Source organism: Marmota marmota, unplaced genomic scaffold, assembly GCF_001458135.2.
Source record: "Marmota marmota marmota unplaced genomic scaffold, marMar, whole genome shotgun sequence".
NCBI lineage: Eukaryota > Metazoa > Chordata > Mammalia > Rodentia > Sciuridae > Marmota > Marmota marmota.
In genome coordinates this window covers 7813812-7841806 of record NW_026000026.1, presented here as the reverse complement: position 1 = coordinate 7841806, position 27995 = coordinate 7813812, and the positions used below count along the sequence as shown (strand labels likewise).

At 38.8% G+C, this 27995-nt stretch overlaps 1 protein-coding gene across 2 annotated transcripts; it reads left to right on the top strand.

The window, feature by feature from the left end:
• LOC107137224 (activity dependent neuroprotector homeobox) lies at window positions 1-27875 on the top strand. Of its 2 annotated transcripts, XM_015479588.2 has the most exons (4): window positions 1-383; window positions 19620-19732; window positions 21490-21582; window positions 23700-27875. In XM_015479588.2, exons 2-4 carry the CDS (start codon window positions 19625-19627, stop codon window positions 26808-26810), a joined length of 3312 nt encoding a protein of 1103 aa, XP_015335074.1. In that variant the 5' UTR covers window positions 1-383; window positions 19620-19624; the 3' UTR covers window positions 26811-27875. The 2 variants fall into 2 exon arrangements, with proteins under 2 accessions (XP_015335074.1, XP_048666798.1); XM_048810841.1 differs by lacking the exons at window positions 1-383; window positions 19620-19732 and adding an exon at window positions 20775-20793.
• The last annotated feature ends 120 nt before the right edge of the window (window positions 27876-27995 follow it).

Below are 27995 nucleotides of genomic sequence, written 5' to 3'. Positions count from 1 at the left end.
AACATCAAGCCCATGTTGAGTTCTTCATTGTCAGACTCAACAGCTGATTGTAAAATTTTGCTTCCTTCCAACTTTGTACTTGTGCTTGCCATACGTTATGTCAGTAGCCAACCACCTTTGCAAGTGTTGACACCAGTCTTCTGTGAGCACCCACTTTCTTAGGGTGTGTTGATTTCTATAGATTTTACTCCTCTTATTATTTCCATAGGTGTGAGATGCACATTGCGAAACCTAGGCCCCAGCTTTTACACCATGATGCACAGGGTTGTACTTTTTGTACTGAACTGATAGGTGGCCTAGTGGTTATGCCCTGTACTGCCATTTTGAGGATCTGGACTTCGTTTCCTGCCTTGCTCTTTGGACTACATTGTCAATTCACACCGGTGGGTATATTCATTTTGAAGGGTGGGGACTGCAGCAACAGGGGAGCCAGAGATTTCTTCCTCCTTGGTCACCACCAAAGCCAACACTTCCAAAATTTCAGCCTAGCCACGATTCCTCAAGGAATCTGTTAGAGCTGGTTGCAGTAGTTGGGTTTTAAACACTTAATGTAAGAAATAACATATGGCTTGTTGAAGAAAATTTTAAAGTTGCTAAGATTATAATAATTGCATTATGCATTCTTATGTATAATGTTTGAGTTCTCAATTACTGCTACTTTGATAACCAATCTCAAGAGTCAATAAGCTTCTAAAAGCTGATGAGATGGGCTGGGGTGTGTAGAAAGTTGAGAATATGCCTTTCTGTGAACTCCTCCTTTCTACAAAAGATTGATGGTGGTTGTTGATACTTATGGATCCTTTAAGGCTTTGTTACAAGTATCTTAAATAGATATGCCAAGACACATTTATGGGAAACCAGTGGATGTTTTTGATACATAGTTCATCAGTTGGGTTTTAAAGTGAAATTTTCTTTGGACTATTGCTACCAAGTAACGTTTTGGTGAGTGAACAGGAGATAGCTTGGTTCATGTATTTCTCTAGAAACTACATTGCTTTTGTAAATTTTTAGTAATTACAGAATCTAATACTTAATATAAATAGTATTATTTGTAGTGTAAGAGCAGTTAGTATTTGTTAAACAGACATAATTTTGACCTGAATTTAATGTTTGATATACGGTTAACATAAGTTCTTGAAATAAGTAATTTGAAGACACCTTGTTAGAGGTGAAGTTTGTGAAGATATTTTTGTTTGATTTAGCAAATTATAAATAAGATACAGTTGGTAAGTGATATCCTTGGTGGTAATAGCTATTTTACCCTTCAGGAAAATTTGTTGTGAGGTTTGGCATGTATTCTACCAATTTTAAAGGTATCCTGGTATTTAAGCTCATAAATAAAACAGTAAAACAACTGGGCTTGAAGGCTGGAATTTACATTAGGTAAACTGAAAATTCATTAAAGTGTAGTACATAACCTCAGTTAACTAGAAAATGGAAGTTGTATGTAATCGAACTTTAAGTCAAAATTTCTTCTTTATCTTGACCCATACTGAAAAATTTCCTGACTCCTGACTGTAGAGTCTGCTGTATATTAAAACTAACCAAGTCTTTGGCTTTTAGGTTTTATGGCCCCTATAATAGGACATACAGTGAGTTGGGCTATGAATCTCTGATGACTTCTGGTCTTGTCGATCCTGGAAGTCGTTGATTTTTAAACATATCCACTATGAATTGCTTTGTTTAAATTTCTTTACCTCTTTAAGCCAGAATGCAAGAAAATTTCTGGTACTATTTACATTAACTAAAACTTCACAGTGTCGAATGGATTATTTCAGTGCCACTTCCAAGTCATCAACCAGTGGGCTTTTATCAAGTGAAAATAGCTGTTTGATTTTTATTGTAATGAACTTATATTTATTATTTATATTCGATTACTAAAAGCCTAGGTATGTAAGGTATACTACATGATATTGTTGCTGCCTTTAGAGCTCACAAATTTTGAAAATATATTAAAAATAATTATTTGTATTTAGAAAATCAAAACATTCAGAAATATGTTGGTTCATTATTGACTGATATGTACTGATTACATATTTAGTTGTCAAAATTGTGATTTAATAGGGAAGACAGGGCTGTTTTAAAGGAGAAAGCAGGGACTAATTTTGGTAGAAAAGGGAGGATGATAAAGTGAAACACTTGGGAATTTATTTTTCTGAGAATCATGAGTAACAAAATAGCATGAGAGAGCCTGGAAGGGTGAGTCCATTAATTGAGGGAATTGTGTGCGCATACAGACATATGTAAAAAATATAGTTGGGATTTAGAGTTAGAAGTGATTGTCATTTTATTATATACAACTTAAACGTTAGGGAAGGTCATTTGGGGATAATACATGTAGGGGTGAAATGTTATAATTAAACTTGATAGATTTTTCTTAGATTTTTAAATTAACTATTGAAATCTTAGTGGAATAAGCATTTGTAAATGATATGATCATGAACAAGAGTTAAATTTTTATTTTTTAACATTAGAATCTAATTTGTGGTTTTCAACAAAGTGCCCATGACTGTTGTGCAGTAAGCCACAAGTTCAACCTGAACTTGCAGAGAACTTTAAAGGAATGTCATAAAGCCTGTCATGTCTTACAGAAGGAGTAAAATACCTCAGTGAGAGTTAGACTTTCATATACTTACCTGAGAGGCACATACGTTAGGGCACACACACCTATGGATATGATTTAACTAGATTCAGAACGCTCAACGTGTTATTGGTGTCACATAAATTTACAAAGTTTTCTTCTTCTAGTTTTGTGAGAATTGTGGTGTCACTCTGGAGCTGTTGCCGTGCTTTGCTGAGGCGTATTGCTGTCAGTTACACTTTTTGTGGTGTTTGAAAGCAAAGCTCAAGCCCCACACTGAACTGATGAACTGAATTGATATTTGAATGTGAAGGCGTTTTTATATATGAGTAACAAAATAGCATGAGAGGGCCTGGTAGGAGGAGTGTATGTATATATATCTATCTCTATCCCATAATTGGCCCTTTCCATCCTGATCCTTGAGACACTTTGTATGATAAGCCGTCCTGTTGTGCCCAGCCTGTGCTGCCTTTGTGACCTCATGGTTTTTGTTGTTTGCCTGTCCTGTTAATTAGATAGTGAGGGGAGGATGGTTGTGTTCCCAGTTTCTCAGTGTCTTAGTACTCATTACACCTGCTTTTTGTGGTGGTTGACCTTTGCTGTCAGCCAGTTTAAGACTGGCTCAAGTGAGAATCCATATTCCGCTTCACTGGAAGGAAAAGGCTCTTCTCACATATTATCCTGTTTCTCAAACTGGGAATATATGTATCAGATTATACAGGGATATAAACATTCAGAGTGACAATTTGAGAATGCACAGTTTTATTCTTTTCAGTGGAAAATGAAAAACTACTACTAATTTTTCAGTTCTGAGTTCCCTCATCTCAGTGTATGAATTCACTGTTCTCTCTTGAGTTCTTGAGAGGTAGCCCCTAGCTTCTTTGGGATTATTGACTTCTGCCTTAGTTCCAGGACAGCTGCTAGAGAAGTCCTGGAACCTATCAAGAATTTCAGCAGCATTTCAGAAATAAGGTTTGGAAAATAAGAGAGCATGGAAGATAGTTTTCAAAAGGGAAGACTTTCCTGAACAAATAACAACTGTTAAGGTTTAAAATTCAGCTTGAAAAGAATCATACATTATTTGATCAGCCTTTAGAATGAAAAATAAACCTCTGCACATTCTAATACTTTTCTCCAGGAAGGGTATAGATTTGTAATTGATCACTTAGCTGTGGGTTGTTTGTTTATGTGTCATTTCTCACGTGCATCTAATAAGTATGAGTCTGTTAAGTGTAAAGGCCCATTGCTGGCTGGCTTTTATGGTATTATAAAACAACATTGGTGGTTTGCCAGTTTTACTTTCTAAGTACTTTTTAAACCATTCTCAATTCTCTCGGTACTGTCCTTGTTTGACAAGTAGGGAAATCGAGGCACCATCCCATAATGAACTGAGCCACAGAATATGTCTGGGCTGGTTCCCAGGCCTGTTCTTGGAATACAGGCCTTTATACTGTTCCTCTGAGCTATTTGGCTAATGAGGACTCAGACAAATGCTTCATATTTTTGTAATGCCGTTTTTTGTTTATATATCAGCTTACACTCAAGGATTCCAAGTAGGCTCTGCAGTTAAAGAAGTTGGTTGCCCCCAAAGGGAAGTATGGGTGTAGAGTGTGCAGTGGCATTTAGTTGAAATAGCATGTCTGGTTTGACGTTAGCCTGTGTGCGGGTGTAAAAAGAAACCTAATGAAGGGCCTCTTGCTTCCTCAGTGTTTTGGTTTAGGACACTCTTATTCCTTCTCTCCTCGGAACAGTTATTTTTGCTTATATGAATCAGTCAATCTCTCTCTCTCCCACTCTCTCTCTTTCTCTCTCACTCTCTCTCAACTCTCTGTGCTCCATTTGAGAAACCTGTTCTTCCCTTTAAAATCTATAAACCTCTCCCTTTTTGGTGAGAGCTGGTAACTTAGTTGAGACCCTTGGAAGTGGCCTCTTTCTTAAAACCTGTCATATCTTCTTAATGAAGAAACTGTCTACTGGAAACAGGGCAGAATTAAAATATTAAATTGGAATTGTAAATTTATGTTGACAAAATTCTTGTTCTTATGAAGAGGTGAACTGAGCCTGAGAGGTCCCGGTGCAAAGAATACTCAACATTTTGGTTCAAGGTCAGTTATACTTAAAAATGACAATAAGAAAAATACTTATCCAGGGAACGAATGAAGATTGAGTCACGAAGTGGCAAAGCCTGCTTCAAAAATAATATTTGCCGGTAAATGGATGGATCTGGAGACTATCATGCTAAGTGAAATAAGCCAATCCCCCCCCCCCAAAAAAAAAAAAATCAAATGTTGAATGTTTTCACTGATATGTGGAAGCTAACCCCCAGTAATGGGTTGGGTAGAAGTTCAGTGGCAATGGGGATTGAAAGGAAGGGAGGCGGGATGGGAAAAAGAAAGAGGGTAGAATGAATCTCACATAACTTTCCTGTGTGTATACATGAATATGCCACAGTGAACCTTTCCATTGAGTACATCAACAGAAATGATTTTTTTAATATCATTATTTAATTTTTACGTGGTGCTGAGAATCGAACCCAGTGCCTCACGCGTCCTAGGTGAACGCTCTACCACTTGAGCCACAACCCCAGCCCCAGAAATGAATTTTTTAAAAAACTATAGGTAAATGGCTGATCAATAGAGGGAAGGGAGTAGAGATGGAAAAGAAAAAAGAGAGGTACTGGGATCTGAACTAGATGATATGTTCCATGCTTAATTATTATATCCAAATGGATTCTGCTGTCATGTATAAGTAGAAGAACCAATTTTAAAAATTACAGATTAGCCAAAACAAGAAACTAAAAATAACTTGAAATCCCATCACAAAATTTTTTTATTCCCTAGGAATAAACACTTATTTATTCACTTATTATTAAAATGTACTTGTTGGTTGTATTGTTTGGTAACCTGTTTTGTTACTTAACACCATATGAGTACAACTATTCTTCCAATTTTAAAAAATGCTTTTGAAAAACTGCTTTTGGTTAAGCCTAGACTCTGGGATATAGTTTAGAAATGAGAGCATGGTTTATAAAAATTACTCTGATTCAAGAATGATGAAAAATTCATTTCCCATTAATTTGAGGAGATTATTTCTCAGTAACTTTTTGTCTTATACCATTTAGATGCAAAGATGTGGCATGTTTCTATAGTGATTAGTGATTATAAATGGGCATATCTGCTTGTCCTCTTAAGCCCACTTGTGAGTTATTTCCCTTTTTCACATTTCTCTTAAGCCTGTGAAATTCTTTCTTAAGTAGCAGAGTGCTGAAGTCACTCTTGATGATGTATCCCTGCCTTGCTGCAGTGCCTGTTTAAAAGTGAAATGAGAAGTGTTCCCCATCTCACACACTCCCCAAATCTAGATTGGAGTATTAGAAATTGTGTTCAGTCTTATCCAGGCATGTGAGTAACACCTGTAGTCCCAGTAACTCGGGAGGCTGAGGCAGGAGATTGGCAAGTTTGAGGCCAAACTCAGTAACTTAGCGACGTTCTATCTCAGAAACGGATGTGACTCAGTTGTTAAGTGCCCCTGGGTTCATTCCCCAGTGCCCAAAACAAAGAAAAAAGAAAGTGTCTTCAGTCTTTTTTTTTTTTTCCTGTAAGCAGTAAGGCATCTCTTCTCCCCACGCCCACACATACCCTTTTTATATAAAATTGTATGTGAACTCAAACTGATGAAGGTTTAAGGAGTCAGACTAGAGGTTGCTCAGCTTTCACCTTCTCCTTCAGGGGTCGTCTTCCCCTCCATCAGTATGTACATGTTACATTTCCTCGTGAGAATGACCTGAAAACCACAAGTTCCATCAGTGTACTAGAAATTCCTGGTGATCATGGTTAGGCTTGTTGTCTGAAATCTAATCAAAGTAGCAGGAGAAGCAGCGGTACAATAGCAGTTTCCAGTTATTGGCACTGGTCTTTTGGTATGAATGTCTTAAAAAGGGAGTAACCCAGGGCTGGGGTTGTGGCTTAGCACTCAGCAGTAGAGCACTTGCTTAGCATATGTGAGGCACTGAGTTTGACTCTCAGCACCACGTAAAAATTAATAAAGGAGTAACCCGTGTGTTTAAAAAAATAATAATTTGCAAAATCTTGATCACACCTTGAGGTTTCTACATAACTGCAAGTCACTAGGTTTATGTACAGCAGTTGCTGGTGTTCTAATGCATAAGCATATTAAATACCACTGAGCTTGTTAAAGTTAAGAATATGCTAACTAACTTGAATGCCTCATAGGGGTGCATTTAAAACACTGCAGAAAAGCACTGCTTTGTGTACATACAAATGTACATTTTAATGTATACAGGAACAGATGTTATGGTGACCACATCTGCTTCTCAGGAAAAATAATAGTCCGAGTTTATACCCTCGTGTTTTACTCAGAATACTAAGAATTTTCAAAGTGATTATTTTAGAATCTGATCTGGTTTAAGGTAATACTGGTTATTGCTTTAAGCATTAACTCGCAGCATCTCATTTAATCTTTCTGACATTGGAACAATGGAGTAGTGTCCTTCTGGTTTTACATAAGGAAGCAGACCTCTAGGCTTTTGGATCACAAAGCTAATAAGTCTCAGAGCATAAACACATCTGTCCAGTTCTAGGGTAGATTTTTCATCGTCATATCTTAGCATCATTTCTAGCAAAAAACAGTGTTATGTGCCATGTTACCCTAAGTCATCTTAAACAAGTTAGACTGTGAGGTGAAAGAAATTTTACACGGGGCTCATAGGTCAAATAAATTTTTGTCCATGAAAACAGGAATCTTCTAGGAGAACACAAACTTTAATTTAGGCTATAAAGGTATCCTTGAAAAGGTTCTTTTTTCCTTTCTCTCTGACCTCTGTGTCATTCCTAAGACAGTGATGGTTTCATGGACCTTCCAGATTGAGTAAGTTTAGAGTGGGTATAGGCTCCCTCGGTTGACTCTGGCTAAGTGTGGTGTCCACTCCAGCCTTTCTTAATGGAACCTGCTGATCACAACCAGAGTCATCCTCTGAAGGTACCATTAAAGTCATATCACTTCTTGGGGCTGGGAATGTAGCTCGGTCGTAGAGCCCTTGTCTAGCATTCCTGAGTTCAGTTCCCAGCACCACTACCAGAAAATGTCCTGTCACAGCACTTCTCTATTTCAGTACCTGCAGCCTCTCAGATGCCTTGCAGACATGCAGTGAACTGCAGCTCCTTATTCAAGTCCTTCTAACTTGAGCTGGTCTTTCCAACCTTGTCATGATCACTCAGAAGCTTGACCAGCAGTAGTTCCTAGAACTTTTCTGATTTCCTCCCTGTGGCACTGTGCCAGTTTTTTGCAATAATATTGAACAGATACTCAACCTAGCTTAACAACCTCAACTCAGTAACTACTTCCACACTCTCTGTTGAGGAAGAACTTTCCCTCCTCTGAAGCTTCCTAGTACTTAGTTGGTGATGCATTACTGTATTTATGGAGCATTACATCTGCATGCCTTTTCTAGGAAAGAACTCCTCATTCATGTGGGTTCTAGAGATGGAGCTAAAAAACCAAGCGGTGTCTTTGTTTTGTTCTGTCATGAGGATTGAACCCAGCAGTGTTTTACCGTTGAGCTACATTACCAGCCCTTTTTATTTTTTGAGACAGGGTCTTGCTAAGTAGCTTAGGACTTCTCACTAAATTGAGGAAGTTGGCCTCAAATTTGGGATCCTCTTGCCTCAGCCTCCCAGGTAGCTGGGATTACAGATAGATGCCTCCACACTTGATTATCAGTATATTTTTAATGGATCTTCTTAAATAGTGGGATGGCAACCTTGTCCTGCATATAAGAGTTCTATTTAGTCCATCAATTGAGATCATGAAAATTAATCTGCTGAAAAAACATACATTGTAATTATATTATACAGGCATGAGTACCTCTTTACTAACTGTATAATTTATAGTTTTAAGTCATTTTTTCTAAATCTCTGTGATTAGCATTTAAAATAAAGCTTTTAGATCCCAGTATGATTATAAGCTTAATGACTGATAATGTTATGAACCATGCTATTATTTACCATTTTATTGTTGGTCTATTAATAAACTACACCAACATGAAGAAAAACAAACCTTGCTTAAAGAACCATTAATTTTTTTTTCATTCTGCTACCTTTCATAAGGATTCCTGTTTCACCCTCCCCCAGGACCTTTACCCTCTTATAATTCTACTCTTGTAACTAAAAGAAACTTTAAATTATCTTATTTATTTATTTATTTATTTATTTATTTATTTATTTATTTATTGCTACAGCAGATTGAACCCAGGGGCTCCTAACGACTGAGCTACATCTCCAGGGCATCTCTCCTTCTCCATCCCCCCCCCCCCCAGCTTTTTTGGGCTTTTTTTTTTTTTTGGTTTTTGAGACAAAGTCTCAGGCCTTCAGTTGGCCAGGCTGCTGAAATCACAGACATGTGCCACCACACCTGGCTTATTTCTTTCTTTATTTCTTTATTTACTTTTGATTGAACAAGGAGCTTCTCTGAAAAGTGCTTTTCTGTGATGCCACACACGGCTGAAAAGCATTGAGCTTCTCATTGAAGTGCCTCCAGCTGTATTAGACCTATTAGTCAAGGCAAAGCCAATCAGGACCTTTGTTGCCAAGAGTGATGTGTTACACGGCTTATTGACGAGGAGCATGTTTACCAAGATGGTGAGCTCTGGCTGGTTGGTCGGTCGGTCGGTTGTTGGTTGGTTGGTCGGTCGGTCGGTCGGTCAGTCAGTCAGTCTTAGTACTTAGTTTTGGGGCCACCCAGATTCCATAGAATCACTCATTTAACAGTATCCAAAATGGTCTGGACATTTGTAAAGGCCTCAGTTCTATCCTACATCCAGGGACTTGCTCTAGACAATCTATCATGTTCCAGGGAATCTTAACAAATGCATAGTAGTCATAGCTTTGACACATCCCCATCAATGATAAATGCCTCTGGTTTTGAACACAAGCTGCTCTGCTGCTATTAAAATTGAAGCATACCTTATCTGCTTTCATGGTCATTGCTATTTCCTTAAATTTTTTTTTTTTTTTTTTTTTTTTTTTTTTTTTTTAAGAGAGAGTGAGTGAGGGAGAGAGAGAGAATTTTAATATTTATTTTTTGGTTTTTCGGCGGACACAACATCTTCATTTGTATGTGGTGCTGAGGATCGAACCCGGGCCGCACGCATGCCAGGCAAGCGCGCTACCGCTTGAGCCACATCCCCAGCCCTCCTTAAATTTTTTAACAGCTACATTTTAAAAAGTTGTCTTTAATTTTATTTATTTATTTTTAATATTTTTTAGATGTTGATGGACCTTTATTTTATTTATTTATTTTTATATGGTGCTGAGAATTGAATCCAGTGCCTCATACATACTAGGCAAGCGCTCTACCACTGAGCCACAATCCCAGCCCATGTCTTTAATTTTAATAACAAACTTTCCTCTTAGCCACTTTTAAAGTGTACAGTATAGTGGCATTAAGTTATAGAATTTTTTATCTTGCAAAATTAAAACTACGCAACCAATCTACTTTCTGTCTCTTAGATTGGACTACTCTTAAATACCTCATGAGTGGAATCATACTTTTGTGACTGGTTTATTTGACTTAGTATGATGTCTTCAAGGTTCATCAGTGTTTCTGGTAGCCACTTTTTTTAAAGTAAAAAGTGAAATGAATTTTAATAATATTTTGACCCTAATATATCTAAAGTATTATTATTTCAGCATAATCTAAAATGTTTTGACTTATCAGGTTCTTATTTTCATAATAAGTCTTAGAAATTGAGAGGGTATTTTGTATTTTAAAAGCATATCTCAGCTGGGCATGATGGTTCATGCGTATAATTCCAGTGACTCAGGAGGTTGAGGCAGGATTACAAGTTCAAAGCCAACCTCAGCAACTTATCGAGACCCTGTCTCAAAATAAAAAATAAAAATGGCTAGGGATGGATTTTAGCTCAAAGGTGAAGTAGCCCTGGGTTCAGTCCCAGTACTTTAAAAAAAAAAAAGAAGAAGAAGAAGAAGATGTCAATTCAGAGTAGTCACATTTCAGGTGCTTCATTAATCCTCTTATGGCTAGTGTCTTACTGAAAAGCACCGTTTTTTTAATAAAAAATAATTTACAAAATTTTCAAGCTACTTTGGTTTTCTTAAACACTAAAATACATATATTCTATTTATTTTGGAAAGGGAAAACAGAGCTGTGAGTAGTGCTCACTGTTAGAGCTGTTGCCTAGCATGTGTGAAGCTCTGTGTTCAATGTCCAGTACTAAAATAAATATATATATATATATATGCGTGCGCGCATAAAAATTTGGAAGGATAAATTATATTAACAGTTCCCTTGTATTGTTGCTTGCCTTCAGGTAAATTTGTGGAGGTTATGTTTTTTGCTTCATCTGTATTTTGCATATTTGTTTGCTTTGGTAACAGCTTTATCGAGATTCATACAGTTCAAGGGATTTAACTCAGTGGTAGACCTCCTGCCCTAGCATGTGTGAGGCCCTGGTGGGTTCAATCCCAATATTGTAAAAAAAGGGGAAAAAAAATACAAAATGAGATTAATTTATATGATATAATTGTACCCATTTAATTCAGTGGTTTTTAGAGTATCCAGAGATGTGCAGCTAGCACCGTAATCAATTTCAGAACATTTTTATCACCCCAAAAAGAAACCTAGTAGTACCATTTAGAAAGCAATCTCCTTTCCAACTCCCTTGGCCATAATCTCCTTTCTGTGTCTGCACATGTGCCCATCCAGGACATCTTGTATAAACAACCATACAATATGTATGGTTGTATGAACCCTTTTGTTGTCACTGGGTTCGTTGACTTATTTGCAGGGTTCAGCTTTGCTGGAACATATATTAATACTTTATTCCTTTTGTCACTGAATCATATCCCATTATATGAATATGTTCTCCATCAGTTAGTTTTTAAGTTGTTTCTGCTTTGGAGTTATTATGAATAATGCTGCTGAGAACACACATGTACAAGTTCTTGTGTGGACACATGTTCTTGTTTTCTTATCCATTTGGAACAAAAAGAACCTTTATTTGGGAGAAGGAGGTTGGGGTAGTTGAGTGGAATAACCTCCTACTAATACCTCCTTCCAAACAAAGGAAAGGGGTGTCAGAGCCTCTGCAGCTTTCAGAAGAACATGCATACTGAGAATAAGCAATGGGAAGATAAAGGAGGAACAAGCAAGAGACATCTGCTTTTTGAAAAACTGTCGTGTCAAGGATGCCAAGGTTGTGGTTTTCCTTTTTCAAAATAGTACCATTGTGATTTGGACAGAAAAAGGTGCTGCATAAGTGACTATCTAGTAGCTGTTGACATTCAAAGTGATAAGAGCATTGTAAGACAAGTGTTCACAGAGCTGAGTTGTTTCCATTCTTTTCTGGATGTGATGGGATCATCCAACTGACCTTGGATGTATATCTCATCTAATCTCTGTATCACCACTTGTGCTCTGTAGCTATTCAATACTTTAAGACCATTTCAACTTAGAGTGTTGAAGTTGTGGTACTTTCAGATGTAAGTATATAGCATGCTGTTTGTAATGAATGTTAGATATTAGAACCTAATCAGCATGGGCAGTGGGAGGAGCACCACTGCACCATGGACCTGGGTATGACCTCAAGACCCAGCACTCTCAAAGACAAGTAGTTGATTCACCTGCTTGTGTGCTAATCTTTAAAATGAGGAAAATTCACATTAGGCAACCTTTAGGTTTCTTTTAGTGCTACTTTTTGATAACAGATTTCAATTAATATCATGAGGAAAATGAATCTTTTTGCTGCCTTTTTCATTTTAACAGAGTGCTCATGTCCCTACAGCTGAGAAACTGAAAGACTGGAGATTCTTGAAGTAAAAGTATTGAGCTGGAGTGGGGCTCATGGTAGAATGTTTTCCTGGCATGGATGAAGTCATGGATTCCATCCCCAGCTCTGCAAACTACAACAACAACAAAAAAGTATCTTTTTTTTTCCTTACTAGCTGAACAAGCTAACTGAAAAGGGCAGCTCAAGTGTTGTTGTTGTTGTTTAAAGGTTTATTTGGGGCCTGGGGATGTGGCTCAAGCGGTAACGCACTCGTCTGGCATGCGCCGGGTGCTGGGTTCAATCCTCAGCACCACATAAAAATAAAATAAAGATGTTGTGTCCACCAAGAACTAAAAAATAAATAAATAAAGGTTTTAATTGGCTATAGTCATATGGGAAGTAGCCACTTGCAACACAAATGCATATTTCAGGAGCACTACTTTAAAGAATAATAAGTTGATTTAATTGTGTCATGTGCATGCACAAATGTGTCAATGAATCCCACTATTCTGTATTATTATAATGCACAATAAAAAAAAGTTTAAAAATAATAATGTCCAGAATTCGCTCTTTCATTTGTCCCATCCAGTGTAACAGTTTATGCAAGGTACAAGGAAAATCGATAAATGAGAGCCCAGCCATTGGGGGAGAATGGCCTATAAAAATCACAGGAGTGGAAAAAAAAAAACATGGTTAGCTGGTAGAAGGGGGAAGAATTGGAAGGGCAGGGATAGGGGGTGTCTTAAAACTTTGAAAGGCTATCGCGTGGCTAGAGAATTATTCAACAGCTGAATTAAAAGCAATATACAGTTTATAAATTGTAAAAAGTAAACTTTTGAAATGAGCTGTTGGGTATAAGAGTATTCCCCTACAGTGACCAGCAAAGAGATGATGGCTCTTTGGAGCAGGGTTGTTGGTGGAAGGGGTTCAGTCACTATTACAGAAAATCACCAAAAATCCTATAAATGTTTTTGTATAGGATGCTGTGTTTAGATACATATTATCATTTTGCCTTGCATAAACTTAGTCTCCCTATTCCAGAAAGAGTTATAAAAACTTAATTGTAAAGAATTAAATAATTGAGATTTAAAATGTGAAGAAAATGGTCTTGAGTGTGTGTGTGTATGGGGTGTGTGTGTGTGTGTGTGTGTGTTTGTAGGCAATTTTGTGTGGTGTTTTATTAATTGAGTATCCTTTATTACTAAACTGGGAGAAAAGTACAAGTCCAATACCATTAGTGATTTAAAAGAGAAGAAAATGGAAATTAGTAACATTTTCTGTCTGCTCTTGTCTTTAAAGACATGATTATCCTAGCAATATAATTAATGTTTACTATTCAGATTTTAGCTTTCAGTACAAACGTGTCATCATTTGCAAAGTAGTTTTTCTTAGTCCTCCTGGCTTTCCAGAAAGCCCTCTGTTTTAGTCTCAGCTCTACTGTACATCTGCTTAGCTTAAGGAAAGAGGAGACCAAACTTTATTTTCTTACTTTTTGTAGTTTTATCATTCTGCCTGTAGATAGTCAAAAAATGATCTGTTACTTAGCTTTTTAGGATTGGAAGGTGGTGAAAGGAGGAGACCCCTGAGCTACCGTTCTGTGAAGAACTGCTGGCATCTTGCAGGTCACCTTTCTGCCTGCATGCAGAAGAGTGAAAGAGGAGCTTCTGCTGCCCAGGGCTGTGTTTTAGAAAAAGATGGGATGGAGGATTGCTTTCAGGCTGGATGCAAGCTTTCAACTAGTCACTCACTGGAGGACTGTTCTAGCAAGGCTGTATAGGGTTCATTCATAAAAATGTAACTATATACATTTTTTTACTGATAGTTTAGTTTAAATGTAGCACTTAGTGACACTCTTAAAGCAAATATAGGTGTTTGTGCTTGCTGCTTCAGATGCAAGTCCCAGTAGAGTTGAGAATGATAAGGGCTTACGGGTTACCATGACCACACTTTGACTCAGTGATTTTGTTGACAGGTATTAATTATGTTGCCGTAGGAAAGAGACTGCATGAATATGGGAATTGTATTTTATTCAGCCTAAATGGTTTGTGTCATCCCTCCCCCTTTTCAGTACTGGGGATTGAGCCCAGAGGTGCTTCATTATTGTGCTTACACACACCCCTTTTTTGACGGGTCTTGCTAAGTTGCCAGAGCTGCCTTGGACTTGGGATCTTCTTGTCTCAGCCTCCCGAGTAGTTGGGATTTCAAGTGTGTGCCACAAGAAGATCTGTTCTCAAGAAGAAGAAGAAGAAAGTGTTATCATGAGCAGCAGTAAAGTAACTGATGCTTTGATTCTCCTTATAAGAATCTTATTATAAATGCCTCCCCTTAGAAGATTGCCAGCATAACTTAGCATTTTAAGTTAGCCCATTGATTTAAAGAAACTTCAAAAATCTCTGGAACCTCAATGGGGGTTATGAGATCTTTAGATAGATATTAGCTAGCATCAGCATTAATTGGAGTACTTCATTTTTAGTTCAGTATCAAGGGTCTGAGTTTCCTACATATTAATTTGGGTTGCTAATGTTATGAAAAATGACATAGTTTATATAAAGTAGTAACTTGAATGTCTTCTTAATTTTCTGTTTAGCTGCCATTTTTCTTCACTAGTAGTAAGTAGCATCATTTCCAGCCTTTAAACCCCTTCTACCACTGTATTTTTCTTTATAACTTTAATGTAGAAATATTAAAAAGACAGCATCACAGTATAAATGTATGTTCTGATCCTTTGAGCTTCCTGTGTGGACTCCTGCAACTTCATAAACTAATCAGACTAATTTTATTTATAGAGATTTTTCAGAGAACTGTTAAAATTTTGCTTTAGTAGAATTGCCTACTGGGCACCAGAGTCTGCATCTCAGTAGACTGTCCTTTGGCATAAATCTATACCACTTTCTTGATTTGACTGTTGTGTTTCAAGGAGATTGAGGCTTAGAAGCAAGATATTTTTCCCTCTCCCTTTAAAATGTAACCATCTCTCTCCACTTTTTATCTCTAATATTTCACTTAAGATTCCTTTGGAAATGAGGGTTTCAAAACTTTTAAGAAAAAAGGTGCACTGGTGTGTAGCTTAGTAGAGCACTGTCTAACATGAATGAGACCCTGGGTCCCTTCCCAGCACTGCAGAAAAGTCGGGGATTGAAAAACCACTGGTTTGAGGACTGGGGCTGGGTGGTGGAGCACTTGCCTTGCGCGTGCGAGGCCCTGGGTTCAATCCTCAGCACCACATTTTAAAAAAAGAAAAGAAAATACATATTTTTAAAAAAGAATATACTCTTAAAAAAAAAAGAAAGAAAACCACTTATTTGGCGTAAGCAGCTTGTGTTTAGGTGTTACCAGAAATAACGAACCATCCTTGTAGTTCTCAGTGTAAGAGCGGATTATACCTACAATGTGTAATTGGACACATTGTCATATTCACTGTTGTGTGTATACTGACATTAAATAAGCACCATATACTGTTAGAAATTCTGGAGGGGCTGGAGTTGTGGCTCAGTGGAAGAGCACTTGCCTGGCATGTGTGAAGCCCTGGGTTTGATCCTCAGCACCGCATATAAATTAATTAACTAAAACATCCATTTTACAATTAAAAAATATTTTTTAAAAATTCTGGAAACATAAGTAAGAATGCACATTAAAATAGGAAAACATTCTAGAAAACGCTGTATTAGATTTTTAATTGAAATAGCTTAATATGTACTATGGACACATTTAATTTGGAGGCTTGTTTTTCTTCCTGGATTGATTTTTCTATGCCTGGACAAGGGTTTACAGGTGGTATTGTATTGTGTCCTGCAAACTTAACCTAAGCTCCCAAATTGGCACTGTCATCTGTTGGATTTTCCTCCTTCAACCCTGAGTACGGACTGACTAGACCCAGAGCTTTTGGCAGAGTAGTTGTTTGCAATAGGTTTGTCAGTTAATGGCCTCTTTGGTGGATTATTGATGTCGGCCTACGGAGGGATTATTTCCGTTGATCCAGCTCTCTTTACCTTTATTTACCTGCTTGGTGTTTAAACTAAAAAAAGTGCTTTTTGCTTTTGATATTTGGAGGGGTGGAGGGAGGTTGGAATGTGGGTATTATTTATGTGGTTTTCATTTATCCATCACCTTAGGGCCTAGGTGAATCTCCAGCCATTGACTCTTGCTTTCTAAGAAAGCACCATGAGTAGGAGGTGGCCTGGATTAATACACTTTAATGTCTGGGACCTCATCTGTAGGTTTGGGTATAATTTGCCAAGATCCATAGGAAAGAGAATGGTTAGTCCAGTCAAAAAAAATGTATTCAAATCATTCTCAAAAAACAATGGTTTTAATCTAGTTCATCAGATGGCAGATGCTTACCAGAAAGCTACTTTCGGTCATAAATACAACATTTGCGACTGTTAACTGTTACTAGTAGGTTATTAAACTTTCCCCCACATCTTTTAGAATTTAGGAAGTGTTTTGACCCCTTCCATACCTCTCTTTGTTTTGGATTAATGAAATAGAACAAAGGCATTTTTGAGAATAACTACATCTCCTGACAAACTCTACTTCTAACTAGACCCATTCACAAGTACGACTCTTCAGTATAAAATGCCCCATTTTCCCTCTTGATTACTCCCTCTCCTATGGCACTGCCCAGTGGTTCTCCCAAGACTTAGTTGGAACAAAGCTTAAGCAGAAATGATAATGTGCTTGCTCATATATCTGAAAAGCCTGGGGGCAGGGCCACTGAGGAGCGCTGTCCTTTAGGCATCTTTTCTCCCTCTGCCTTCTTCAGGTGGTGGCAGGTCCCCACTCTCCTTTAGCATCACTGTCATGTTTGGAGCATATGTTCAACTCTGTTTTTATCAGTATCTACAGAGATTAAATACTCTTATTGGTCACCCAATAAGGAGACTTGTTGGTTATATACATTTTGCTCCAGTGGAGGGGGACCTCCTAAGCTGACAGCACATCTGTGTGGTGCAGGGTGATTCTAAGAGGAGACTCCACTGGCACAAGTGTCTGAACTCTGCTGCTTCAGGGCCTTCTGCTTGCCCCTGGGACCGTTTCCAGCAGCAGTGCATCTTTAAAGGGGCAGGCTGTGTGGCATTTACCTCTCATCCCAACAAAGTGACTGGCAAAGTGTAGGTGCTCTGAAGATGAGTGAGTGTAGCTCCATTAAATGATCCATTTTTTTTTTTCCTTTTTTAATGCCATAAGATGAAAGAAAGCTCTTCTTGGGATTAGGATTGGGATAATAGTAAAAATGACCATCGTGATAACCAAGAAGGCTAAAGAGTGTGTATTAGCCACCAAGGGAAAAAATACACCTATCCCTCTGAACTGCTGTCAAAAGTTCATCTCTAGGATAGAGACTGACATTATTGTAAGCCATCTTCCTTCCTAAGAGTAATGATTGTAAACATTTTGTTTTTCTTTACCTTCAAAAGTGAAGAAAGGGCCCTTGATCTCAAAGACAATTTCTTATTCTGATCCCAGCCCTCAGTCACTGAAGTATCTTAAGTTTCTAATTCAAAGGGGTTTGAGGCTTGTGGTAATTTAAACAAAAGTAAAATCATAACATTAATGAATCCTGAAACCAACAATTGATTTGAACTTAGATTTCTTAACAGTAATAGGATGAAAAAATATAGGACCCTTGTTCTGTATCACATGGTCCCTCATAATTCTAACATTGACTGGTAGAGTCAGGTGAGACTTGAGGAGTCGTTTGTGTTGTGGTAGGCATAGAAAAGACTAAGACGTTTGCATGTAGCCCTTTGTGGGAGGAGGAGCTCCTGGCTGGAGGATAATGAGAAGGGAACCGGCTTTGTTTATATTCCTGTACTGACATGGCAGAGAAAACAGGGACACCAAAGCCACTGTTTAAAGTTAGCTTGATAAGGCTGAGAAGTGGTTTCAATTAATGCTTTTCTCTTTGGGGTTCAGTTAAACTTTTAGTGCTGTGTATAGGATATTTTCAGACTTCTAAGTGTTAGTAAGATGTCCAAATTCAGAATTTCTGGGAGTTGTTTGTTTTAGTAGGTTCCACCCCTCCCTTCCATTTTTCATAGTTTAATGTTGATTTTTGGAGTAGACTAATAAATGAAGTAACATGATATTACAATTGGATTAGTTGACTTGCAGTTTACAAATGGTAGTGGTATTATAGCCTAACAGCCTTTATTAATTAGAAGGCCAGATTTGCATATATTAAATTTGAATTCCTGGTGTTTTGGCATTTGTTTTTGCTGGTTTTGCTCTTAGAGCTACTTTATTCTGAAAAATTGCTTTGGATTTGGATTATTAAATTGATGACAAATTCTTGCCAGACTTTATGAAAGTTTTATGGTCACTTTGGAAAATATACAATCTTTCAAGTGCCTAAATTTTACTAATTTTATTTTATTATTAAACACAAATCTTGGTTTTTAAGAAACTTGGGAAAATGGATCTAGATTTCTGATAAAATGTACTAGGACAAACAATTTTTCAATTCCCTTACATACAGGCTTTTGGTTTTCTCCAAAGGATGCCCTAAGCTAGCCTACAGCCCTCATCCTTTTCTTTCCCCATCTCAACATTCATTCAGTGGCCATAGTGAGTGCCTTTGTCCAGGTGTGTTGCCAGCTCAGGAGTGAGTCACACAGCTGTTGGTGTCTTTAGTTTGGGGAATACACAGAAACTACAGGACAGTTCCCAAACCACAAAAACCTTTTTTTTCATGACACAATTGTGTGGTAATCATGCTGAAATGCTGAGCACTTTCTATTTTCAGAGGTTCAACATCACAAGGAGAAAAGCACTCATACTTGATTTAAAAATAATTGGTTGGTATAATTTTCCTAATTCTCAACTTTAAGATCATCACTGGAATGGTTTTTTAAAGCCTATCAGAATTGTGCCAGATTAGACTCAGAAGTCAATCTGTAGCATAAAATATCCTGTCAAAAAATAGAAAACATCTGCCAGGTGTGGTGGCGCACACCTATGATCCCAGCTCCTTGGGAGGTTGAGGCAGGAGGAGTGTGAGTTCTGAGCCAGCCTGGGCAGCATTGCAAAGCCCCATCTCAAATTAAAAATAGGAAAAATAAGAGCTCTTATTTTTGCCTGCCTGCTTTAAGTATTCAAACAATACCAGATAAGGATATCTACTCACCTTTTTTGTGAGATGGAGCCAGGGTTTGGGAGTCTATCATCAGTGGATTAGTAAATATTACAAGTTGTACATGTTTTGACTTTGACTTAAATTTTTTTTTCCAATAGAAACTATGTTCCAACTTCCTGTCAACAATCTTGGCAGTTTAAGAAAAGCCCGGAAAACTGTGAAAAAAATACTTAGTGACATTGGGTTGGAATACTGTAAAGAACATATAGAAGTAAGTAGCATGCCGTTTTTTTAATTTTAACGTGACTCCACTTCTGATCCATTACTTTGTGTCAATGGTCAGGATCGCTAAATGTTAGGTGTGATTCTGAATTCTAACCATAGCATTAGCTTCGCCAAAACTCTAAGCATAACTTGTTCCTTTGTCCCTAAAATGGGCTCTTTGATCTTTGCATCCTGAAGCAGACACAGCTGTCATGGAGGGCTGGAGCATGTCAGACAGTTGCACTACGTACTTTAAGATTGTCTATGAATTTAGTCCTCAAAACAAACACCACCTTTGGTGGGGGGGAGCATAGGAATTCTTATCTACAGTTTGCAGTCGGAGGAGGGGAGCAGCTGAGGAAGGGGGCTGTAGACTCGAGCCTGTTCTCATTCTGATAGGCCTGAATGTTCTGGTGACCTTCTGATTGTTGAGGCATGGTTGTTTGGGTGCTTGTCGTCTCTTTCCTTAGGATTTGAGCATTTGTTGGCCCTTTTGACCCATCAGAGACTATTTTCTTCCCCTTGTTAACAGTTTGGCCTTTACAAACTGTTTTTCTAGCCTTTTTATTCTGTGAGCTTTATACAGCCCAGTGGGATACCAGTACAATGTCTCCTCCTTTTCCAGTTCTCATTGCTCCAAATCTTATGGTTAATTGGTCAGAAGCTCTGATTGAAAAGAAATGTTTCAAGCTGTTTTCCCCACTAACCTGTAAGTTTCTCCTGGCCAGGGGCCATAACCACCTTGTTTGTCGGTTTATCCCCAGCACCTACACAGTGCTTGGCATACATGAGGTGCTTGGAACATGTTTGAATAAAATTGGGAGTATAAAAGCAATTCATTCACAGAACAAGTTTTCTTTTCCTGAATCCCACTAATAATACTCCAGGGGCATATTGTGGAGACTGAAGCTTCTCAAAAGTGGGCTTCTCTAGTTGTGTGGTCCCCAGTATGGAAGTAGCCCCTCTTCAACCGCTCAAGTTCAGGTAGATCGGCCCAGATAAAACAGTCCATTCAACTCTGCACTCCGTGGGGTCATCTTCACAGAAATAAATAATGCAAATATTAAGGTACCTTTTCTATCCTATGTTTGATTTGTTCCTCCTGTTACTATATACATTATATACTCTGGAATTTGCATGTACTTGATTTTTCCACCCCAAACTGTGAACCATTTAGAAGCAAGGGGATTTTTATCCTAAGATTTTTTTATCTTGTGGGGGTGGGGGTTGGGGGGATTTAGTTTTTTTACAGAAGACTACAAACTTAACATCACATTGCTTACTATCTTTGAATAGCTTTCTTTCCTCCTTTTTGGGTTTAAAAGTCCTGAGTTTTCTTCCTGATTGATCTCCCACTCCATCCCCCAAAATATCTTTTTTCCCCCCACAGAACCAGAATATCGCACCTGCAGAGCTATTAGTGAACATTTGTTGGCCCTTTTGACCCATCAGAGACCCCCCTCCAGTGTTACCCTTGATGAGCCATGGTGCTCTACTGGTATTGACATGTGACTGGATTTTTTACTTAAATAGAACTTCCATCAGTTTCACTGGAAGCCTGGCTGACCACTAGGGGAGTATAGCTATAAAATGTTTAATGCCATATGCTTTTCTGTAAATCATAAGAGCTTTACCATTCCTAGTTTAGGTCTTGGGGTTGGTTTTCCTGTGCTTCTCCCCAACCCTGGCTAAGAGGTAGGATTTACATGTAAATGTAAAGTTGATGCCACTATGTTTTTGTAAACTTCTTTCACTGTTTTCTAGGATTTTAAGCAGTTTGAACCTAATGACTTTTATTTGAAAAACACTACATGGGAAGATGTAGGACTGTGGGACCCTTCACTTACAAAAAACCAGGTAAGTGGCACAAAAGACTTCCCCAAATGGCAGTAATCCTCGGTACACCCCAACTTCGGCTCTAGGCCTTTCACAGTCATGCAGTGTTGATGGATAATAACCTAACATGGAAGATAGCAAAACTCTGTATTTTCCTAAGTGGTAGGGAAAAGTAAAGAACTTTTTGTCTTTTTGTCACTGTACTGAACTTCCAAGTGAAAGAACAAAAGAAGATTTTGTTTTTAAAAAGTTTGAAGGCCTGGGGTGTAGCAGACTGCCCTTTTACAAGTGCCTTGATACTTTTGTTTCTGAAATGTTTTCTCCATCAGTCTGTTTATCTTGTCTGTGTTGCCATCTTTATGTTTGCTAGAGAAGGAAGGTCATACTCTTCTATTAAGGTTTTCTTATTTGTCTGTTGGTGGCACCCAGTTTCTGAGAGGGTGGGGTAGGTGACTGTAGTATGGCAGTGACAGATATTTAACTTTTTGTAAATTGGCATTAAAAACAATAATTGTGGTGCCAACAATCACAGATAAATGAAAGAAATAAGAAAGAGGGAATTATAGACGGTGTTTGTTTATCCGTAGGAAAAAATGATTGTTAATTCAAATTAAAAGTTCTAACCCTGCACTAGTGATTGTTCATCTGTTGGAACATACTCAACAGGGAGTTCATCCTTTCAGACTCTAACACAGGTGTTTAGGTGGTTCTTTCTTACTCATATTCTAGGGAAAGTTATTAACCGGTAGTCTTCTCATGGAGAGCTTTCTAGGTGGGCACACCATACGTCAGCTTTATGAATCAGAGTTTCACAGCCTAATTCTAGAGAAGAGTTGAGTCTTGAGGAAAACCAGAGAATCTCATTTTGGTTCAAGGTGGCCTCTGAAAAAAAGCAGATTTCTAGGGAGAAACAACCTCTCCTTGAGCATGTTTCCCTGTCTCCATTTAGGAGCACTTAACTATATAATTGTTAACTGTCATAATTCTGAAACAGTCATATGATATCAGAATTATATAATTATATGATATAGTCATATCATCATTTGATATGAGTGTGATCCATATGCATTAATGCATAACATCAGGCAACCTTCACAGTCTATAGGACATTTTTATTTGACATATTAATTTGAATTAAAGCAGCTATCACTTCGTTACCCTTTTGAAGCTACTCCTATTTGAAAAAGAATAGCAAAACTTAAAGAAAAAAGCTGACTTTACAAATCAGTAGGTTTTTAATTAGCAGTGAAGTGTGAATACTATAGTATACTTTAAAAATGATATATTTTTATCTCTTAAAAAAGTCTGATTGCAGGGCTGGGTTGTGGCTCAGTGGTAGGGAGCTTGCCTACATGTGTGAGGCACTGGGTTCGATGATCCTCAGCACCACCTTTAAAAAAATAAATAAATAAAGATATTGTGTTCACCTACAACTAAAAATATTTTTTTGTAAATTGTCTTAATTGCATTAAATATTCTGAGCCCTGAATTTTACTATATCATAAATCTGAAGCCCTAAAAGTTCCTGATTTACAAACTGAGGATGATTTCATGGTTTGTTTTGTGTATTTGTTTGTTTATTTTGGTACTAAGAATTGAATCCTGGAGTACTTTATCACTGAGCTACATCCCTAGTCCTTTTTATTTTTTATTATGTTAAGGTAGGATCTCACTGAATTGGTTAAGACCTCATTAAGTTGCTGAGGCTGGCCTTGAACTTGGAAGTTCTCCGACCTCAGCCTCCTGAGCCTCTGGGTCTGTAACCTCTGGGATTGCAGACCTGGGATTACATGTACCACTGCACTCAACTCATGATTATTTCTAACTGTAAAATGTTTATATTGAAGCCATTTGTCTTTGTTTTGTCAGAAACCAATAAATATGACTCTAGTCTTTTCTAAACAGTGAGGAAGAACTTGGTGTTGAGTTTTTTAATTTACACGTAGGGACACAAATTAAAATATCTGGTTTAAAATAGCTTTTTTATATGAGTATCTCTTTCATAAATTTATTCTGCAAGAGGAAATCAACCATGCTGAAATCAGTGCATTAAGAGTTGTTATTCTAAAAGTAGCAAGTTGTCTTGTTTTTTTGCCTACCTGAACTGGCATTCTGATTCCAGTTTCTGTTTTCTTTAGGACTATCGGACAAAACCTTTTTGCTGCAGTGCTTGTCCCTTTTCCTCAAAATTCTTTTCTGCCTACAAAAGTCATTTCCGGAATGTTCATAGTGAAGACTTTGAAAATAGAATTCTCCTTAATTGCCCCTACTGTACCTTCAATGCAGACAAAAAGACTTTGGAAACACACATTAAAATTTTTCATGCTCCAAACGCCAGCGCACCAAGTAGCAGCCTCAGCACTTTCAAAGATAAAAACAAAAACGATGGCCTTAAACCTAAGCAGGCTGACAGTGTAGAGCAAGCTGTTTATTACTGTAAGAAGTGCACTTACCGAGATCCTCTTTATGAAATAGTTAGGAAGCACATTTACAGGGAACATTTTCAGCATGTGGCAGCACCGTACATAGCAAAGGCAGGAGAAAAGTCTCTCAATGGTGCAGTCCCCTTAGGCTCAAGTGCCCGGGAAGAGTGTAGTATTCACTGCAAGCGATGCCTTTTTATGCCAAAGTCCTATGAAGCTTTGGTACAACATGTCATCGAAGACCACGAACGCATAGGCTATCAGGTCACTGCCATGATCGGACACACAAATGTGGTGGTTCCCCGATCCAAACCCTTGATGCTAATTGCTCCCAAACCTCAAGAGAAAAAGGGCATGGGACTCCCACCAAGAATTGGTGCCCTTGCTTCTGGAAATGTCCGGTCTTTACCATCACAGCAGATGGTGAATCGACTGTCAATACCAAAGCCTAACTTAAATTCCACAGGAGTCAACATGATGTCCAATGTTCACCTGCAGCAGAATAACTATGGAGTCAAGTCTGTAGGCCAGGGCTACGGCGTTGGTCAGTCAATGAGACTGGGTCTAGGTGGCAATGCACCAGTTTCCATCCCTCAGCAGTCTCAGTCTGTGAAACAGTTACTCCCCAGTGGAAATGGAAGATCTTATGGCCTTGGGACAGAGCAGAGGTCCCAGGCACCAGCAAGATACTCCCTACAGGCCGCTAATGCCTCTTCTCTCTCATCAGGCCAGTTAAAGTCTCCTTCCCTCTCCCAGTCACAGGCCTCCAGAGTATTAGGTCAGTCCAGTTCCAAACCTCCTGCAGCTGCCACAGGTCCCCCCCCAGCCAATACTTCTGCAACTCAAAAGTGGAAAATTTGTACAATCTGTAATGAGCTTTTTCCTGAAAATGTCTATAGTGTGCACTTCGAAAAAGAACATAAAGCTGAGAAAGTCCCAGCAGTGGCCAATTACATTATGAAGATACACAATTTTACTAGCAAATGCCTCTACTGTAATCGCTATTTGCCCACAGACACCTTGCTCAACCATATGTTAATTCATGGTCTGTCTTGTCCATACTGCCGGTCAACTTTCAATGACGTGGAAAAGATGGCTGCACACATGCGAATGGTTCACATAGACGAAGAGATGGGACCTAAAACGGATTCTACTTTGAGTTTTGATTTGACATTGCAGCAAGGAAGTCACACTAACATCCATCTCCTGGTAACCACCTATAACCTGAGGGACGCCCCCGCTGAATCTGTTGCTTACCATGCCCAGAATAACCCTCCAGTTCCTCCAAAGCCACAACCAAAAGTTCAGGAAAAGGCAGATATCCCTGTCAAAAGTTCACCTCAAGCTGCAGTGCCCTATAAGAAAGATGTTGGAAAAACCCTTTGCCCTCTTTGCTTTTCAATCCTGAAAGGACCCATATCTGATGCACTTGCACATCATTTACGAGAGAGGCACCAGGTTATTCAGACGGTTCATCCAGTGGAGAAAAAGCTCACCTACAAATGCATCCACTGCCTGGGTGTGTATACCAGCAACATGACCGCCTCAACTATCACTCTACATCTGGTGCACTGCAGGGGTGTCGGAAAGACCCAGAACGGCCAGGATAAGACGAACGCACCCTCTCGGCTTAATCAGTCTCCAGGTCTGGCACCTGTGAAGCGCACCTATGAGCAAATGGAGTTTCCCTTGCTGAAAAAACGAAAGTTGGATGATGACAGTGATTCACCCGGCTGCTTTGAAGAGAAGCCTGAAGAGCCTGTCGTTTTAGCTTTAGACCCCAAGGGTCACGAAGATGATTCCTATGAAGCCAGAAAAAGCTTTCTAACAAAGTATTTCAACAAACAGCCCTATCCCACCAGGAGAGAAATTGAGAAGTTGGCAGCCAGCTTGTGGTTGTGGAAGAGCGACATTGCGTCCCATTTTAGTAACAAACGGAAGAAGTGTGTTCGTGATTGTGAAAAGTACAAGCCTGGTGTGTTGCTTGGATTTAACATGAAAGAATTAAATAAAGTCAAACATGAGATGGATTTTGACGCGGAGTGGCTGTTTGAAAATCACGATGAGAAGGATTCCAGAGTCAATGCTAGTAAGACTGTTGACAAAAAGCTTAACCTTGGGAAGGAGGATGACAGTTCCTCAGATAGTTTTGAAAATTTAGAAGAAGACTCCAATAGAAGTGGTAGCCCTTTTGATCCTGTTTTTGAAGTTGAGCCTAAAATCCCTAATGAGAACCCAGAGGAGCATGTACCGAAGATAATTCCTGAGGATGCTTTAGAATCTGATGAGAAGCTAGACCAAAAAGAGGAGGATGGTTCAAAATATGAAACTGTTCATTTGACTGAGGAGCCAGCCAAACTCATGCAGGACGCCTCTGACAGCGAGGTCGACCAAGACGATGTGGTTGAGTGGAAGGACGGGGCCTCGCCCTCTGAGAGTGGGCCTGGCTCCCAACAGTTGTCGGACTTCGAGGACAACACTTGTGAGGTAAAACCAGGAACCTGGTCTGATGAGTCTTCCCAGAGTGAAGATGCCAGGAGCAGTAAGCCAGCTGCCCAAAAAAAGGCTCCCGTGCAAGGTGACAGAGAGCAGTTGAAGTGGAAGAATAGTTCCTATGGAAAAGTGGAAGGGTTTTGGTCCAAGGACCAGTCACAGTGGAAGAACACACCAGACAACAGTGAGCGCTTACCTAACCCCCAGATTGAGTGGCAGAATAGCACAATTGACAGTGAGGACGGGGAGCAGTTTGACAACATGACTGATGGAGTAGCTGAGCCGATGCACGGCAGCTTAACCGGAGTTAAACTGAGCAGCCAGCAGGCGTGAGCGCCTGGGAGGCCACATTGGGGACACGCTGCAGCGGCAGGAACTCTCTTTCAGTCTGACTGCAAAGCTCTTTAACTGGTACTGCCTTGGGAGGACTGGTCAGCAGGCTGTGGGGACACATGGCCACTGCAGTCCCACTGGTCATTTCTAAGTCTATGGCACGTTTGGCTGATCTCGGCTTCAGAACCTTCTCTGACAGACACGGTAACTAAATGTGAAAAACCCTAAGCTGGTGGCTCACGAACGCACATGAGGAAAAGCAGAGGTTTCTTTTATCTGCCTTTCAATATTCCTTTCCCTCTGTACAATGTTTGGTTGGATGTCCTTGAGAAGCGTTACCTGATTCACATGGTCGTGTAGGGCCAACATACAAGCTACCAGTCTCATGTGTACAGTAGACTTGGGGAAATTGGATTTTTTTTTTTCATGTATTCATTCTGAATAGTTGAAATGTATATTTGTACAGTCTTTTAGACCTATTCAAGTGATGCTTATGATATTGTTATTGTGTGCCCCATCATAGATTTGTTTCTTTTTTTTAGTGTTGCCCTTGCTGTGTAATAAATGCTATATCTAGTTTACCTAGCAAAAGCTTGAACCTGCGCTAGTATGGACCTTTGGACAGACTTAGTTTTTGCACATAACCTTGTACAATCTTGCAACAGAGGCCAGCCACGTAAGATATATATCTGGACTCTCTTGTATTATAGAAGTTTTCTTGTTCTGAATATCCTTGACATTACAGCTGTCAAAAACAAAAACTGGTATTTCAGATCTGTTTCTGAAACCTTTTAAGCTAAAAATCACATCAAGAATTGACTTTGCAGCTACTAATTTTGACACCTTTTAGATCTGTATAAAAGTGTGTTGTGTTACAGCAGCAGACCAATGAGTGCTGCCTTTTGGATATTTAGTTTATCTTTAGTTAAGCACCACCCTGGTGCGTTCATTTATACCATCTAATATATGACACACTGTTGTAGTATGTATAATTTTGTGATCTTTTTTTCCCTTTGTATTCATTTTAAGCATCTAAATAAATTGCTGTATTGTGCTTAATGTAAATATTTGCTTTATTACCACGACAGACCTGTATGTCTATTATATATTGTGCCATTTGATGCTATGGCACTCTTTCATCAGAGACAGAAGGCACATTCACCAGGGAAACTTGTGGAAAACTGA